Below are 18,854 nucleotides of genomic sequence, written 5' to 3'. Positions count from 1 at the left end.
GTGTCCCACTACTCGTCACTTGCAAGGATTCTGCCATTTGTGTCCCGCTACTCGTCACTTGCAAGGATTCTGCCATTTGTGTCCTGCTACTCGTCACTTGCAAGAATTCTGCCATTTGTGTCCCGCTACTCGTCACTTGCAAGGATTCTGCCATTTGTGTCCCGCTACTCGTCACTTGCAAGAATTCTGCCATTTGTGTCCCACTACTCATCGCTTGCAAGGATTCTGCCATTTGTGTCCCGCTACTCGTCACTTGCAAGGATTCTGCCATTTGTGTCCTGCTACTCGTCACTTGCGTGGATTCTGCTATCTGTGTCCCGTTACTCGTCACTTGCGAGGATTCTGCCATCTGTGTCCTGCTACTTGTCACTTGCAAGGATTCTGCCATTTGTGTCCCACTACTCATCGCTTGCAAGGATTCTGCCATTTGTGTCCCGTTACTCGTCACTTGCGTGGATTCTGCTATCTGTGTCCCGCTACTCGTCACTTGCAAGGATTCTGCCATTTGTGTCCCGTTACTCGTCACTTGCGAGGATTCTGCTATCTGTGTCCCGCTACTCGTCACTTGCAAGGATTCTGCCATTTGTGTCCCGTTACTCGTCACTTGCGAGGATTCTGCCATCTGTGTCCTGCTACTTGTCACTTGCAAGGATTCTGCCATTTGTGTCCCACTACTCATCGCTTGCAAGGATTCTGCCACCTGTGTCCCACTACTCATCACTTGCAAGGATTCTGCCATCTGTGTCCCGCTACTCATCACTTGCAAGGATTCTGCCATTTGTGTCCCGCTACTCGTCACTTGCAAGGATTCTGCCATTTGTGTCCCACTACTCATCACTTGCGAGGATTCTGCTATCTGTGTCCCGCTACTTGTCACTTGCAAGGATTCTGCCATTTGTGTCCCGTTACTCATCACTTGCGTGGATTCTGCTATCTGTGTCCCGCTACTCGTCACTTGCAGGGATTCTGCCATTTGTGTCCCGTTACTCGTCACTTGCGAGGATTCTGCCATTTGTGTCCAGCTACTCATCAGTTGCAAGAATTCTGCCATTTGTGTCCCGCTACTCGTCACTTGCGAGGATTCTGTCATGTGTCCCACTACTCATCGCTTGCAAGGATTCTGCCACCTGTGTCCCACTACTCATCACTTGCAAGGATTCTGCCATCTGTGTCCCGCTACTCATCACTTGCAAGGATTCTGCCATTTGTGTCCCGCTACTCGTCACTTGCAAGGATTCTGCCATTTGTGTCCCACTACTCATCACTTGCGAGGATTCTGCTATCTGTGTCCCGCTACTTGTCACTTGCAAGGATTCTGCCATTTGTGTCCCGTTACTCATCACTTGCGTGGATTCTGCTATCTGTGTCCCGCTACTCGTCACTTGCAGGGATTCTGCCATTTGTGTCCCGTTACTCGTCACTTGCGAGGATTCTGCCATTTGTGTCCAGCTACTCATCAGTTGCAAGAATTCTGCCATTTGTGTCCCGCTACTCGTCACTTGCGAGGATTCTGTCATGTGTCCCACTACTCATCGCTTGCAAGGATTCTGTCATGTGTCCCACTACTCATCACTTGCAAGGATTCTGCCATCTGTGTCCCACTACTCATCGCTTGCAAGGATTCTGCCATCTGTGTCCCGCTACGCATCACTTGCAAGGATTCTGTCATTTGACCCACTACTGATCACTTGCAAGGATTCTGTCATTTGACCCACTACTGATCACTTGCAAGGATTTTGCCATGTGTCTCTCACTACTCATCACTTACAATGATTTTGCCATCTGTGTCCCACTACTCATCGCTTGCAAGGATTCTGCCACCTGTGTCCCGCTACTCATCACTTGCAAGGATTCTGCCATCTGTGTCCCACTACTCATCACTTGCAAGGATTCTGCCATCTGTGTCCCACTACTCATCACTTGCAAGGATTCTGCCATCTGTGTCCTGCTACTCGTCACTTGCGAGGATTCTGCCATTTGTGTCCCACTACTCATCGCTTGCAAGGATTCTGCCATTTGTGTCCCGCTACTCGTCACTTGCAAGGATTCTGCCATTTGTGTCCCGCTACTCGTCACTTGCAAGGATTCTGCCATTTGTGTCCCGCTACTCGTCACTTGCAAGGATTCTGCCATTTGTGTCCTGCTACTCGTCACTTGCGTGGATTCTGCTATCTGTGTCCCGTTACTCGTCACTTGCGAGGATTCTGCCATCTGTGTCCTGCTACTTGTCACTTGCAAGGATTCTGTCATTTGTGTCCCACTACTCATCGCTTGCAAGGATTCTGCCATTTGTGTCCCGTTACTCGTCACTTGCGTGGATTCTGCTATCTGTGTCCCGCTACTCGTCACTTGCAAGGATTCTGCCATTTGTGTCCTGTTACGCGTCACTTGCGAGGATTCTGCTATCTGTGTCCCGCTACTCGTCACTTGCAAGGATTCTGCCATTTGTGTCCCGTTACTCGTCACTTGCGAGGATTCTGCCATCTGTGTCCTGCTACTTGTCACTTGCAAGGATTCTGCCATTTGTGTCCCACTACTCATCGCTTGCAAGGATTCTGCCACCTGTGTCCCACTACTCATCACTTGCAAGGATTCTGCCATCTGTGTCCCGCTACTCATCACTTGCAAGGATTCTGCCATTTGTGTCCCGCTACTCGTCACTTGCAAGGATTCTGCCATTTGTGTCCCACTACTCATCACTTGCGAGGATTCTGCTATCTGTGTCCCGCTACTTGTCACTTGCAAGGATTCTGCCATTTGTGTCCCGTTACTCGTCACTTGCGTGGATTCTGCTATCTGTGTCCCGCTACTCGTCACTTGCAGGGATTCTGCCATTTGTGTCCCGTTACTCGTCACTTGCGAGGATTCTGCCATTTGTGTCCAGCTACTCATCACTTGCAAGAATTCTGCCATTTGTGTCCCGCTACTCGTCACTTGCGAGGATTCTGTCATGTGTCCCACTACTCATCGCTTGCAAGGATTCTGTCATGTGTCCCACTACTCATCACTTGCAAGGATTCTGCCATCTGTGTCCCACTACTCATCGCTTGCAAGGATTCTGCCATCTGTGTCCCGCTACGCATCACTTGCAAGGATTCTGTCATTTGACCCACTACTGATCACTTGCAAGGATTCTGTCATTTGACCCACTACTGATCACTTGCAAGGATTTTGCCATGTGTCTCCCACTACTCATCACTTACAATGATTTTGCCATCTGTGTCCCACTACTCATCGCTTGCAAGGATTCTGCCACCTGTGTCCCGCTACTCATCACTTGCAAGGATTCTGCCATCTGTGTCCCACTACTCATCACTTGCAAGGATTCTGCCATCTGTGTCCCACTACTCATCACTTGCAAGGATTCTGCCATCTGTGTCCTGCTACTCGTCACTTGCGAGGATTCTGCCATTTGTGTCCCGTTACTCGTCACTTGCGAGGATTCTGCCATCTGTGTCCTGCTACTTGTCACTTGCGAGGATTCTGCCATTTGTGTCCCGTTACTCGTCACTTGCGAGGATTCTGCCATCTGTGTCCTGCTACTTGTCACTTGCAAGGATTCTGCCATTTGTGTCCAGTTACTCATCACTTGCAAGGATTCTGCCATCTGTGTCCCACTACTCATCACTTGCAAGGATTCTGCCATCTGTGTCCCACTACTCATCACTTGCAAGGATTCTGCCATCTGTGTCCTGCTACTCGTCACTTGCGAGGATTCTGCCATTTGTGTCCCGTTACTCGTCACTTGCGAGGATTCTGCCATCTGTGTCCTGCTACTTGTCACTTGCAAGGATTCTGCCATTTGTGTCCCGTTACTCGTCACTTGCGAGGATTCTGCCATCTGTGTCCTGCTACTTGTCACTTGCAAGGATTCTGCCATCTGTGTCCCACTACTCATCACTTGCAAGGATTCTGCCATCTGTGTCCCACTACTCATCACTTGCAAGGATTCTAACATCTGTGTCCTGCTACTTGTCACTCGCAAGGATTCTGCCATCTGTGTCCCACTACTCATCACTTGCAAGGATTCTGCCATCTGTGTCTCGCTACTCATCACTTGCAAGGATTCTGCCATTTGTGTCCCACTACTCATCGCTTGCAAGGATTCTGCCACCTGTGTCCCACTACTCATCGCTTGCAAGGATTCTGCCATCTGTGTCCCGCTACTCATCGCTTGCAAGGATTCTGCCATCTGTGTCCCACTACTCATCACTTGCAAGGATTCTGCCATGTGTCCCACTACTCATCACTTGCAAGGATTCTGCCATCTGTGTCCCGCTACTCATCACTCGCAAGGATTCTGCCATCTGTGTCCCGCTACTCATCGCTTGCAAGGATTCTGCCACCTGTGTCCCACTACTCATCGCTTGCAAGGATTCTGCCATTTGTGTCCCGTTACTCATCACTTGCAAAGATTCTGCCATCTGTGTCCCGTTACTCGTCACTTGCGAGGATTCTGCCATCTGTGTCCCGCTACTCGTCACTTGCAAGGATTCTGCCATCTGTGTCCTGCTACTCGTCACTTGCAAGGATTCTGCCATTTGTGTCCCGCTACTCGTCACTTGCGAGGATTCTGCCATCTGTGTCCCGTTACTAGTCACTTGCGAGGATTCTGCCATCTGTGTCCCGCTACTCGTCACTTGCAAGGATTCTGCCATTTGTGTCCCGCTACTCGTCTCTTGCAAGGATTCTGCCATTTGTGTCCCGCTACTCATCACTTGCAAGGATTCTGCCATCTGTGTCCTGCTACTCGTCACTTGCGAGGATTCTGCCATTTGTGTCCCGTTACTCGTCACTTGCGAGGATTCTGCCATCTGTGTCCCGCTACTCGTCACTTGCAAGGATTCTGCCATTTGTGTCCCGCTACTCGTCACTTGCAAGGATTCTGCCATTTGTGTCCAGTTACTCGTCACTTGCGAGGATTCTGCCATCTGTGTCCCGCTACTCGTCACTTGCAAGGATTCTGCCATTTGTGTCCCGTTACTCGTCACTTGCAAGGATTCTGCCATTTGTGTCCCGTTACTCGTCACTTGCGTGGATTCTGCTATCTGTGTCCCGCTACTCGTCACTTGCAAGGATTCTGCCATTTGTGTCCCGTTACTCGTCACTTGCGAGGATTCTGCTATCTGTGTCCCGCTACTCGTCACTTGCAAGGATTCTGCCATTTGTGTCCCGTTACTCGTCACTTGCGAGGATTCTGCCATCTGTGTCCTGCTACTTGTCACTAGCAAGGATTCTGCCATTTGTGTCCCACTACTCGTCACTTGCAAGGATTCTGCCATCTGTGTCCCACTACTCGTCACTTGCAAGGATTCTGCCATTTGTGTCCCGCTACTCGTCACTTGCAAGGATTCTGCCATTTGTGTCCCGCTACTCGTCACTTGCAAGGATTCTGCCATTTGTGTCCTGCTACTCGTCACTTGCAAGAATTCTGCCATTTGTGTCCCGCTACTCGTCACTTGCAAGGATTCTGCCATTTGTGTCCCGCTACTCGTCACTTGCAAGAATTCTGCCATTTGTGTCCCGCTACTCGTCACTTGCGAGGATTCTGCCATTTGTGTCCTGCTACTCGTCACTTGCGAGGATTCTGCTATCTGTGTCCCGTTACTCGTCACTTGCGTGGATTCTGCTATCTGTGTCCCGTTACTCGTCACTTGCGTGGATTCTGCTATCTGTGTCCCGTTACTCGTCACTTGCGAGGATTCTGCCATCTGTGTCCTGCTACTTGTCACTTGCAAGGATTCTGCCATTTGTGTCCCACTACTCATCGCTTGCAAGGATTCTGCCATTTGTGTCCCGTTACTCGTCACTTGCGTGGATTCTGCTATCTGTGTCCCGCTACTCGTCACTTGCAAGGATTCCGCCATTTGTGTCCCGTTACTCGTCACTTGCGAGGATTCTGCTATCTGTGTCCCGCTACTCGTCACTTGCAAGGATTCTGCCATTTGTGTCCCGTTACTCGTCACTTGCGAGGATTCTGCCATCTGTGTCCTGCTACTTGTCACTTGCAAGGATTCTGCCATTTGTGTCCCACTACTCATCGCTTGCAAGGATTCTGCCACCTGTGTCCCACTACTCATCACTTGCAACGATTCTGCCATCTGTGTCCCGCTACTCATCACTTGCAAGGATTCTGCCATTTGTGTCCCGCTACTCGTCACTTGCAAGGATTCTGCCATTTGTGTCCCACTACTCATCACTTGCGAGGATTCTGCTATCTGTGTCCCGCTACTTGTCACTTGCAAGGATTCTGCCATTTGTGTCCCGTTACTCGTCACTTGCGTGGATTCTGCTATCTGTGTCCCGCTACTCGTCACTTGCAGGGATTCTGCCATTTGTGTCCCGTTACTCGTCACTTGCGAGGATTCTGCCATTTGTGTCCAGCTACTCATCACTTGCAAGGATTCTGCCATTTGTGTCCCGCTACTCGTCACTTGCGAGGATTCTGTCATGTGTCCCACTACTCATCGCTTGCAAGGATTCTGTCATGTGTCCCACTACTCATCACTTGCAAGGATTCTGCCATCTGTGTCCCACTACTCATCGCTTGCAAGGATTCTGCCATCTGTGTCCCGCTACGCATCACTTGCAAGGATTCTGTCATTTGACCCACTACTGATCACTTGCAAGGATTCTGTCATTTGACCCACTACTGATCACTTGCAAGGATTTTGCCATGTGTCTCCCACTACTCATCACTTACAATGATTTTGCCATCTGTGTCCCACTACTCATCGCTTGCAAGGATTCTGCCACCTGTGTCCCGCTACTCATCACTTGCAAGGATTCTGCCATCTGTGTCCCACTACTCATCACTTGCAAGGATTCTGCCATCTGTGTCCCACTACTCATCACTTGCAAGGATTCTGCCATCTGTGTCCTGCTACTCGTCACTTGCGAGGATTCTGCCATTTGTGTCCCGTTACTCGTCACTTGCGAGGATTCTGCCATCTGTGTCCTGCTACTTGTCACTTGCAAGGATTCTGCCATTTGTGTCCCGTTACTCGTCACTTGCGAGGATTCTGCCATCTGTGTCCTGCTACTTGTCACTTGCAAGGATTCTGCCATTTGTGTCCCGTTACTCATCACTTGCAAGGATTCTGCCATCTGTGTCCCACTACTCATCACTTGCAAGGATTCTGCCATCTGTGTCCCACTACTCATCACTTGCAAGGATTCTGCCATCTGTGTCCTGCTACTCGTCACTTGCGAGGATTCTGCCATTTGTGTCCCGTTACTCGTCACTTGCGAGGATTCTGCCATCTGTGTCCTGCTACTTGTCACTTGCAAGGATTCTGCTATTTGTGTCCCGTTACTCGTCACTTGCGAGGATTCTGCCATCTGTGTCCTGCTACTTGTCACTTGCAAGGATTCTGCCATCTGTGTCCCACTACTCATCACTTGCAAGGATTCTAACATCTGTGTCCTGCTACTTGTCACTCGCAAGGATTCTGCCATCTGTGTCCCACTACTCATCACTTGCAAGGATTCTGCCATCTGTGTCTCGCTACTCATCACTTGCAAGGATTCTGCCATTTGTGTCCCACTACTCATCGCTTGCAAGGATTCTGCCACCTGTGTCCCACTACTCATCGCTTGCAAGGATTCTGCCATCTGTGTCCCGCTACTCATCGCTTGCAAGGATTCTGCCATCTGTGTCCCACTACTCATCACTTGCAAGGATTCTGCCATGTGTCCCACTACTCATCACTTGCAAGGATTCTGCCATCTGTGTCCCGCTACTCATCACTCGCAAGGATTCTGCCATCTGTGTCCCGCTACTCATCGCTTGCAAGGATTCTGCCACCTGTGTCCCACTACTCATCGCTTGCAAGGATTCTGCCATTTGTGTCCCGTTACTCATCACTTGCAAGGATTCTGCCATCTGTGTCCCGTTACTCGTCACTTGCGAGGATTCTGCCATCTGTGTCCCGCTACTCGTCACTTGCAAGGATTCTGCCATCTGTGTCCTGCTACTCGTCACTTGCAAGGATTCTGCCATTTGTGTCCCGCTACTCGTCACTTGCGAGGATTCTGCCATCTGTGTCCCGTTACTAGTCACTTGCGAGGATTCTGCCATCTGTGTCCCGCTACTCGTCACTTGCAAGGATTCTGCCATTTGTGTCCCGCTACTCGTCTCTTGCAAGGATTCTGCCATTTGTGTCCCGCTACTCATCACTTGCAAGGATTCTGCCATCTGTGTCCTGCTACTCGTCACTTGCGAGGATTCTGCCATTTGTGTCCCGTTACTCGTCACTTGCGAGGATTCTGCCATCTGTGTCCCGCTACTCGTCACTTGCAAGGATTCTGCCATTTGTGTCCCGCTACTCGTCACTTGCAAGGATTCTGCCATTTGTGTCCAGTTACTCGTCACTTGCGAGGATTCTGCCATCTGTGTCCCGCTACTCGTCACTTGCAAGGATTCTGCCATTTGTGTCCCGTTACTCGTCACTTGCAAGGATTCTGCCATTTGTGTCCCGTTACTCGTCACTTGCGTGGATTCTGCTATCTGTGTCCCGCTACTCGTCACTTGCAAGGATTCTGCCATTTGTGTCCCGTTACTCGTCACTTGCGAGGATTCTGCTATCTGTGTCCCGTTACTCGTCACTTGCAAGGATTCTGCCATTTGTGTCCCGTTACTCGTCACTTGCGAGGATTCTGCCATCTGTGTCCTGCTACTTGTCACTAGCAAGGATTCTGCCATTTGTGTCCCACTACTCGTCACTTGCAAGGATTCTGCCATTTGTGTCCCGCTACTCGTCACTTGCAAGGATTCTGCCATTTGTGTCCCGCTACTCGTCACTTGCAAGGATTCTGCCATTTGTGTCCTGCTACTCGTCACTTGCAAGAATTCTGCCATTTGTGTCCCGCTACTCGTCACTTGCAAGGATTCTGCCATTTGTGTCCCGCTACTCGTCACTTGCAAGAATTCTGCCATTTGTGTCCCGCTACTCGTCACTTGCGAGGATTCTGCCATTTGTGTCCTGCTACTCGTCACTTGCGAGGATTCTGCTATCTGTGTCCCGTTACTCGTCACTTGCGTGGATTCTGCTATCTGTGTCCCGTTACTCGTCACTTGCGTGGATTCTGCTATCTGTGTCCCGTTACTCGTCACTTGCGAGGATTCTGCCATCTGTGTCCTGCTACTTGTCACTTGCAAGGATTCTGCCATTTGTGTCCCACTACTCATCGCTTGCAAGGATTCTGCCATTTGTGTCCCGTTACTCGTCACTTGCGTGGATTCTGCTATCTGTGTCCCGCTACTCGTCACTTGCAAGGATTCCGCCATTTGTGTCCCGTTACTCGTCACTTGCGAGGATTCTGCTATCTGTTTCCCGCTACTCGTCACTTGCAAGGATTCTGCCATTTGTGTCCCGTTACTCGTCACTTGCGAGGATTCTGCCATCTGTGTCCTGCTACTTGTCACTTGCAAGGATTCTGCCATTTGTGTCCCACTACTCATCGCTTGCAAGGATTCTGCCACCTGTGTCCCACTACTCATCACTTGCAAGGATTCTGCCATCTGTGTCCCGCTACTCATCACTTGCAAGGATTCTGCCATTTGTGTCCCGCTACTCGTCACTTGCAAGGATTCTGCCATTTGTGTCCCACTACTCATCACTTGCGAGGATTCTGCTATCTGTGTCCCGCTACTTGTCACTTGCAAGGATTCTGCCATTTGTGTCCCGTTACTCGTCACTTGCGTGGATTCTGCTATCTGTGTCCCGCTACTCGTCACTTGCAGGGATTCTGCCATTTGTGTCCCGTTACTCGTCACTTGCGAGGATTCTGCCATTTGTGTCCAGCTACTCATCACTTGCAAGGATTCTGCCATTTGTGTCCCGCTACTCGTCACTTGCGAGGATTCTGTCATGTGTCCCACTACTCATCGCTTGCAAGGATTCTGTCATGTGTCCCACTACTCATCACTTGCAAGGATTCTGCCATCTGTGTCCCACTACTCATCGCTTGCAAGGATTCTGCCATCTGTGTCCCGCTACGCATCACTTGCAAGGATTCTGTCATTTGACCCACTACTGATCACTTGCAAGGATTCTGCCATTTGTGTCCCGTTACTCGTCACTTGCGAGGATTCTGCCATCTGTGTCCTGCTACTTGTCACTAGCAAGGATTCTGCCATTTGTGTCCCACTACTCGTCACTTGCAAGGATTCTGCCATTTGTGTCCCGCTACTCGTCACTTGCAAGGATTCTGCCATTTGTGTCCCGCTACTCGTCACTTGCAAGGATTCTGCCATTTGTGTCCTGCTACTCGTCACTTGCAAGAATTCTGCCATTTGTGTCCCGCTACTCGTCACTTGCAAGGATTCTGCCATTTGTGTCCCGCTACTCGTCACTTGCAAGAATTCTGCCATTTGTGTCCCGCTACTCGTCACTTGCGAGGATTCTGCCATTTGTGTCCTGCTACTCGTCACTTGCGAGGATTCTGCTATCTGTGTCCCGTTACTCGTCACTTGCGTGGATTCTGCTATCTGTGTCCCGTTACTCGTCACTTGCGTGGATTCTGCTATCTGTGTCCCGTTACTCGTCACTTGCGAGGATTCTGCCATCTGTGTCCTGCTACTTGTCACTTGCAAGGATTCTGCCATTTGTGTCCCACTACTCATCGCTTGCAAGGATTCTGCCATTTGTGTCCCGTTACTCGTCACTTGCGTGGATTCTGCTATCTGTGTCCCGCTACTCGTCACTTGCAAGGATTCCGCCATTTGTGTCCCGTTACTCGTCACTTGCGAGGATTCTGCTATCTGTTTCCCGCTACTCGTCACTTGCAAGGATTCTGCCATTTGTGTCCCGTTACTCGTCACTTGCGAGGATTCTGCCATCTGTGTCCTGCTACTTGTCACTTGCAAGGATTCTGCCATTTGTGTCCCACTACTCATCGCTTGCAAGGATTCTGCCACCTGTGTCCCACTACTCATCACTTGCAAGGATTCTGCCATCTGTGTCCCGCTACTCATCACTTGCAAGGATTCTGCCATTTGTGTCCCGCTACTCGTCACTTGCAAGGATTCTGCCATTTGTGTCCCACTACTCATCACTTGCGAGGATTCTGCTATCTGTGTCCCGCTACTTGTCACTTGCAAGGATTCTGCCATTTGTGTCCCGTTACTCGTCACTTGCGTGGATTCTGCTATCTGTGTCCCGCTACTCGTCACTTGCAGGGATTCTGCCATTTGTGTCCCGTTACTCGTCACTTGCGAGGATTCTGCCATTTGTGTCCAGCTACTCATCACTTGCAAGGATTCTGCCATTTGTGTCCCGCTACTCGTCACTTGCGAGGATTCTGTCATGTGTCCCACTACTCATCGCTTGCAAGGATTCTGTCATGTGTCCCACTACTCATCACTTGCAAGGATTCTGCCATCTGTGTCCCACTACTCATCGCTTGCAAGGATTCTGCCATCTGTGTCCCGCTACGCATCACTTGCAAGGATTCTGTCATTTGACCCACTACTGATCACTTGCAAGGATTCTGTCATTTGACCCACTACTGATCACTTGCAAGGATTTTGCCATGTGTCTCCCACTACTCATCACTTACAATGATTTTGCCATCTGTGTCCCACTACTCATCGCTTGCAAGGATTCTGCCACCTGTGTCCCGCTACTCATCACTTGCAAGGATTCTGCCATCTGTGTCCCACTACTCATCACTTGCAAGGATTCTGCCATCTGTGTCCCACTACTCATCACTTGCAAGGATTCTGCCATCTGTGTCCTGCTACTCGTCACTTGCGAGGATTCTGCCATTTGTGTCCCGTTACTCGTCACTTGCGAGGATTCTGCCATCTGTGTCCTGCTACTTGTCACTTGCAAGGATTCTGCCATTTGTGTCCCGTTACTCGTCACTTGCGAGGATTCTGCCATCTGTGTCCTGCTACTTGTCACTTGCAAGGATTCTGCCATTTGTGTCCCGTTACTCATCACTTGCAAGGATTCTGCCATCTGTGTCCTACTACTCATCACTTGCAAGGATTCTGCCATCTGTGTCCCACTACTCATCACTTGCAAGGATTCTGCCATCTGTGTCCTGCTACTCGTCACTTGCGAGGATTCTGCCATTTGTGTCCCGTTACTCGTCACTTGCGAGGATTCTGCCATCTGTGTCCTGCTACTTGTCACTTGCAAGGATTCTGCTATTTGTGTCCCGTTACTCGTCACTTGCGAGGATTCTGCCATCTGTGTCCTGCTACTTGTCACTTGCAAGGATTCTGCCATCTGTGTCCCACTACTCATCACTTGCAAGGATTCTAACATCTGTGTCCTGCTACTTGTCACTCGCAAGGATTCTGCCATCTGTGTCCCACTACTCATCACTTGCAAGGATTCTGCCATCTGTGTCTCGCTGCTCATCACTTGCAAGGATTCTGCCATTTGTGTCCCACTACTCATCGCTTGCAAGGATTCTGCCACCTGTGTCCCACTACTCATCGCTTGCAAGGATTCTGCCATCTGTGTCCCGCTACTCATCGCTTGCAAGGATTCTGCCATCTGTGTCCCACTACTCATCACTTGCAAGGATTCTGCCATGTGTCCCACTACTCATCACTTGCAAGGATTCTGCCATCTGTGTCCCGCTACTCATCACTCGCAAGGATTCTGCCATCTGTGTCCCGCTACTCATCGCTTGCAAGGATTCTGCCACCTGTGTCCCACTACTCATCGCTTGCAAGGATTCTGCCATTTGTGTCCCGTTACTCATCACTTGCAAGGATTCTGCCATCTGTGTCCCGTTACTCGTCACTTGCGAGGATTCTGCCATCTGTGTCCCGCTACTCGTCACTTGCAAGGATTCTGCCATCTGTGTCCTGCTACTCGTCACTTGCAAGGATTCTGCCATTTGTGTCCCGCTACTCGTCACTTGCGAGGATTCTGCCATCTGTGTCCCGTTACTAGTCACTTGCGAGGATTCTGCCATCTGTGTCCCGCTACTCGTCTCTTGCAAGGATTCTGCCATTTGTGTCCCGCTACTCGTCTCTTGCAAGGATTCTGCCATTTGTGTCCCGCTACTCATCACTTGCAAGGATTCTGCCATCTGTGTCCTGCTACTCGTCACTTGCGAGGATTCTGCCATTTGTGTCCCGTTACTCGTCACTTGCGAGGATTCTGCCATCTGTGTCCCGCTACTCGTCACTTGCAAGGATTCTGCCATTTGTGTCCCGCTACTCGTCACTTGCAAGGATTCTGCCATTTGTGTCCAGTTACTCGTCACTTGCGAGGATTCTGCCATCTGTGTCCCGCTACTCGTCACTTGCAAGGATTCTGCCATTTGTGTCCCGTTACTCGTCACTTGCAAGGATTCTGCCATTTGTGTCCCGTTACTCGTCACTTGCGTGGATTCTGCTATCTGTGTCCCGCTACTCGTCACTTGCAAGGATTCTGCCATTTGTGTCCCGTTACTCGTCACTTGCGAGGATTCTGCTATCTGTGTCCCGCTACTCGTCACTTGCAAGGATTCTGCCATTTGTGTCCCGTTACTCGTCACTTGCGAGGATTCTGCCATCTGTGTCCTGCTACTTGTCACTAGCAAGGATTCTGCCATTTGTGTCCCACTACTCGTCACTTGCAAGGATTCTGCCATCTGTGTCCCACTACTCGTCACTTGCAAGGATTCTGCCATTTGTGTCCCGCTACTCGTCACTTGCAAGGATTCTGCCATTTGTGTCCCGCTACTCGTCACTTGCAAGGATTCTGCCATTTGTGTCCTGCTACTCGTCACTTGCAAGAATTCTGCCATTTGTGTCCCGCTACTCGTCACTTGCAAGGATTCTGCCATTTGTGTCCCGCTACTCGTCACTTGCAAGAATTCTGCCATTTGTGTCCCGCTACTCGTCACTTGCGAGGATTCTGCCATTTGTGTCCTGCTACTCGTCACTTGCGAGGATTCTGCTATCTGTGTCCCGTTACTCGTCACTTGCGTGGATTCTGCTATCTGTGTCCCGTTACTCGTCACTTGCGTGGATTCTGCTATCTGTGTCCCGTTACTCGTCACTTGCGAGGATTCTGCCATCTGTGTCCTGCTACTTGTCACTTGCAAGGATTCTGCCATTTGTGTCCCACTACTCATCGCTTGCAAGGATTCTGCCATTTGTGTCCCGTTACTCGTCACTTGCGTGGATTCTGCTATCTGTGTCCCGCTACTCGTCACTTGCAAGGATTCCGCCATTTGTGTCCCGTTACTCGTCACTTGCGAGGATTCTGCTATCTGTGTCCCGCTACTCGTCACTTGCAAGGATTCTGCCATTTGTGTCCCGTTACTCGTCACTTGCGAGGATTCTGCCATCTGTGTCCTGCTACTTGTCACTTGCAAGGATTCTGCCATTTGTGTCCCACTACTCATCGCTTGCAAGGATTCTGCCACCTGTGTCCCACTACTCATCACTTGCAAGGATTCTGCCATCTGTGTCCCGCTACTCATCACTTGCAAGGATTCTGCCATTTGTGTCCCGCTACTCGTCACTTGCAAGGATTCTGCCATTTGTGTCCCACTACTCATCACTTGCGAGGATTCTGCTATCTGTGTCCCGCTACTTGTCACTTGCAAGGATTCTGCCATTTGTGTCCCGTTACTCGTCACATGCGTGGATTCTGCTATCTGTGTCCCGCTACTCGTCACTTGCAGGGATTCTGCCATTTGTGTCCCGTTACTCGTCACTTGCGAGGATTCTGCCATTTGTGTCCAGCTACTCATCACTTGCAAGGATTCTGCCATTTGTGTCCCGCTACTCGTCACTTGCGAGGATTCTGCCATGTGTCCCACTACTCATCGCTTGCAAGGATTCTGTCATGTGTCCCACTACTCATCACTTGCAAGGATTCTGCCATCTGTGTCCCACTACTCATCGCTTGCAAGGATTCTGCCATCTGTGTCCCGCTACGCATCACTTGCAAGGATTCTGTCATTTGACCCACTACTGATCACTTGCAAGGATTCTGTCATTTGACCCACTACTGATCACTTGCAAGGATTTTGCCATGTGTCTCCCACTACTCATCACTTACAATGATTTTGCCATCTGTGTCCCACTACTCATCGCTTGCAAGGATTCTGCCACCTGTGTCCCGCTACTCATCACTTGCAAGGATTTTGCCATCTGTGTCCCACTACTCATCACTTGCAAGGATTCTGCCATCTGTGTCCCACTACTCATCACTTGCAAGGATTCTGCCATCTGTGTCCTGCTACTCGTCACTTGCGAGGATTCTGCCATTTGTGTCCCGTTACTCGTCACTTGCGAGGATTCTGCCATCTGTGTCCTGCTACTTGTCACTTGCAAGGATTCTGCCATTTGTGTCCCGTTACTCGTCACTTGCGAGGATTCTGCCATCTGTGTCCTGCTACTTGTCACTTGCAAGGATTCTGCCATCTGTGTCCCACTACTCATCACTTGCAAGGATTCTAACATCTGTGTCCTGCTACTTGTCACTCGCAAGGATTCTGCCATCTGTGTCCCACTACTCATCACTTGCAAGGATTCTGCCATCTGTGTCTCGCTACTCATCACTTGCAAGGATTCTGCCATTTGTGTCCCACTACTCATCGCTTGCAAGGATTCTGCCACCTGTGTCCCACTACTCATCGCTTGCAAGGATTCTGCCATCTGTGTCCCGCTACTCATCGCTTGCAAGGATTCTGCCATCTGTGTCCCACTACTCATCACTTGCAAGGATTCTGCCATGTGTCCCACTACTCATCACTTGCAAGGATTCTGCCATCTGTGTCCCGCTACTCATCACTCGCAAGGATTCTGCCATCTGTGTCCCGCTACTCATCACTTGCAAGGATTCTGCCATCTGTGTCCCGCTACGCATCACTCGCAAGGATACTGCCATCTGTGTCCCGCTACTCATCACTCGCAAGGATTCTGCCATCTGTGTCCCGCTACTCATCACTCGCATGGATTCTGCCATCTGTGTCCCGCTACTCATCACTCGCAAGGATTCTGCCATCTGTGTCCCGCTACTCATCACTCGCAAGGATTCTGCCATCTGTGTCCCGCTACGCATCACTCGCAAGGATACTGCCATCTGTGTCCCGCTACTCATCACTCGCAAGGATTCTGCCATCTGTGTCCCGCTACTCCTCACTCGCAAGGATACTGCCATCTGTGTCCCGCTACTCATCACTTGCAAGGATTCTGCCATCTGTGTCCCGCTACTCATCACTCGCAAGGATTCTGTCATCTGTGTCCCGCTACTCATCACTTGCAAGGATTCTGCCATCTGTCCACCTGGTGGAGCTCACAGGTGCCTTCACCTCTGTTTACAAAATATTTTCAGACACTGGAATTTTGCTCCACTTTTTGCTCCCTTCCTGGTCTTCAAAGTCTTTACTGATACACTCGAGTTTATTAAGGGATGTGTGAATCGCAGATCAAAGAGGTCCATACAGAACAAATCACTACTCCCACAGAGACGTGGTGCTCCAGGCGGCAGAGGGAGTTAGCCATAAGCCTTTGGTTCCAGCCACCACAGCCTGTCACATGCAGATTCACTACAGTGACAGAACAGGGACACTCACTCACATCTTAAATCTGACTCAACAGGCATCTGCAGAGTAACCTGCAAAAGCAGCAACCACCATGCAGAATGCAAAGAAGGAAGTAAAACTCCGATCTCTTAATAAAACAGGAAAAGCAGAAAGGTTTTCATAGCAGAGGAAGTGAAAGTGAGGCAGAGTGGCATTCGAGGCAGTGGGGGACCAGGGTTGCCCCGGAAACTTGGGTACATATGAATCTTGAGTAAACAAGTGTACGTTAATAACCATGGTGCATACATCTCACATCTGACCATCCTGAGTTGCACTGCGTAGACTAACCTGTTGGGTATTGACTATAAAACAGCCATGTTTACAAAAGCCTACTTTATAGACATTCTACTACTTCCAGATAACTACAGTGGCAGATTTTACAACTTCTGAGTAATTACGTAAAAAGACTTGAGTTACTGCTCCATGCTTGGTGATCGAGACACAGCCATGACATACTTCTCCATCAAGCACTGAAAGCATCTGCATGCTCAAACATCATCCATGTAGGACACCAGGCTGCAGAATATGTAGATTGCTACAGGACAATACCTGGTAAGGGCCGTCTTCATTCTGGAACTCTGACGTTGGCAGGCTGTGATGTCGCTCATAGCCGGTGCGACAGATGCCATTGGCTTGGCGTGGTGCATCCAAGTGGTGGTCACTCGAGGACGAGGTCATGCTCCTCCTCTGGCTTGAAGGCGAGTGGTTCTTCCGAGACAAGATCTCCTTTCGGTGGTGGATGAGCTTTCTAATTGTGGATAGACAGACATAAAGGAAATACTAAAGCGTGGAAGGCGTTCTTCCTTCAATGCACAATCATGCAAATAGATCAACTTCGTACAGCGTGGTACTACCGTAACCAAAAATCTGCTTTTTAGTGGTCAAAATGGTATGTAAAGACCCAACACCAGCATCTGGCAGAATCATGGTGTATGGCAAGGTTTGCCTGCATGTAATTCACAGGTAACCGTTTTTTTTTTTTTTTTTTTTTTTTTAAATTGTGCCTTACAAACCTGCAAGGACCTTTCATCCAAATCAACTTGCATAGCCTTGGACAGCAGCTGTTGTCCCCAGAGTCTGCAATGTATGAACATGAACTCAGTTATGTACTTCTGGGTTTCAGATCATGCAGGGGGTGTGAGATAATATTTCAGTGTCAATAAGAGGTTTAAAAAAAAAATGGGGAAAATGCTTGACACAAATGAATATAAACGTTCCATTATATTTCATGAAAAGTCTTATTCTCCCCATGGCTGTTCATCTGATCATTCACTGACAAACACCAGCATTCGAAAGAAAATGTCAGACAACTTGAACCCCAGAAATGCAAAACTTCTGACTTCTTCTATGTGTTCCAAATTGTCAAATAAACTTCCCTCCCACTTTCTCTGAATACTGGACTAATATGTTTCACTGAAACTCCACAACAGCTTTATTCATATGGTTGCTCAGTCCCTTCTTCCTGTCTGCAGCCACCTCTGGTACTTGCTGTTTGAGCCCCCCCCCCCTATTTAGCTCTTCTCTCAGTATCAGGTACCTCTCAAACCTACCACATGACATCTCTCTTCTACCTCTGTCCTGTTTGTTGGCACTTGAGATACTCACTGTAGCATATCACTCTGCCCCAGGATGCATCTGCCCAGGTTCCGCAATGATGCATTGTGGATTTCCGCACCTCCTCCAATAGGTACTCTATGACCTGCGTCTCCTGTAGCTCTTCCTCCTGTTTGCTGGCGCTACCAGTACTTACCGTAGGACATCCCTATCCTCTGTCTCTCCAGTTTGTAGCCTGCTCAGGTGTTTACTACAAGACATCCCACACTTCTAGCTCTTCCTCCTGTTTGCTGGCGCCACCAGTACTTACCGTAGGACATCCCTATCCTCTGTCTCTCCAGTTTGTAGCCTGCTCAGGTGTTTACTAGTAGACATCCCTCACTTCTAGCTCTTCCTCCTGTTTGTAGGCACCACCAGTACTTACCTTAGGACATCCCTATCCTCTACCCGTCTCTCCAGTTTGTAGCCTGCTCAGGTGTTTACTAGTAGACATCCCTCACTTCTAGCTCTTCCTCCTGTTTGCTGGTCCACCGGTACTTAAAGTAGGACATCCCTATCCTCTATCAGTCTCTCCAGTTTGTAGCCTGCTCAGGTGTTTACTAGAAGACATCCCACACTTCTAGCTCTTCCTCCTGTTTGCTGGCGCCACCAGTACTTACCGTAGGACATCCCTATCCTCTGTCTCTCCAGTTTGTAGCCTGCTCAGGTGTTTACTAGAAGACATCCCTCACTTCCAGCTCTTCCTCCTG

General features: G+C 49.6%; 1 protein-coding gene across 2 annotated transcripts in view; it reads right to left on the bottom strand.

The window, feature by feature from the left end:
• The window catches only part of NCKIPSD (NCK interacting protein with SH3 domain), a 328,023-nt gene that overhangs the window by 199,329 nt on the left and 109,840 nt on the right, over positions 1 to 18,854 (bottom strand). For both annotated transcript variants that reach the window (XM_069206217.1, XM_069206218.1), the window contains exon 3: positions 17,101 to 17,299. In XM_069206217.1, the coding sequence (XP_069062318.1) occupies positions 17,101 to 17,299 (199 nt within the window). The remainder of the gene's footprint in view (positions 1 to 17,100; positions 17,300 to 18,854) is intronic.

Source organism: Pleurodeles waltl, chromosome 9 (genome assembly GCF_031143425.1).
Source record: "Pleurodeles waltl isolate 20211129_DDA chromosome 9, aPleWal1.hap1.20221129, whole genome shotgun sequence".
Taxonomy (NCBI): Eukaryota; Metazoa; Chordata; class Amphibia; order Caudata; family Salamandridae; genus Pleurodeles; species Pleurodeles waltl.
Note: the sequence above shows the minus strand (reverse complement) of the source record. Positions and strands in the feature narration are given on the sequence as shown.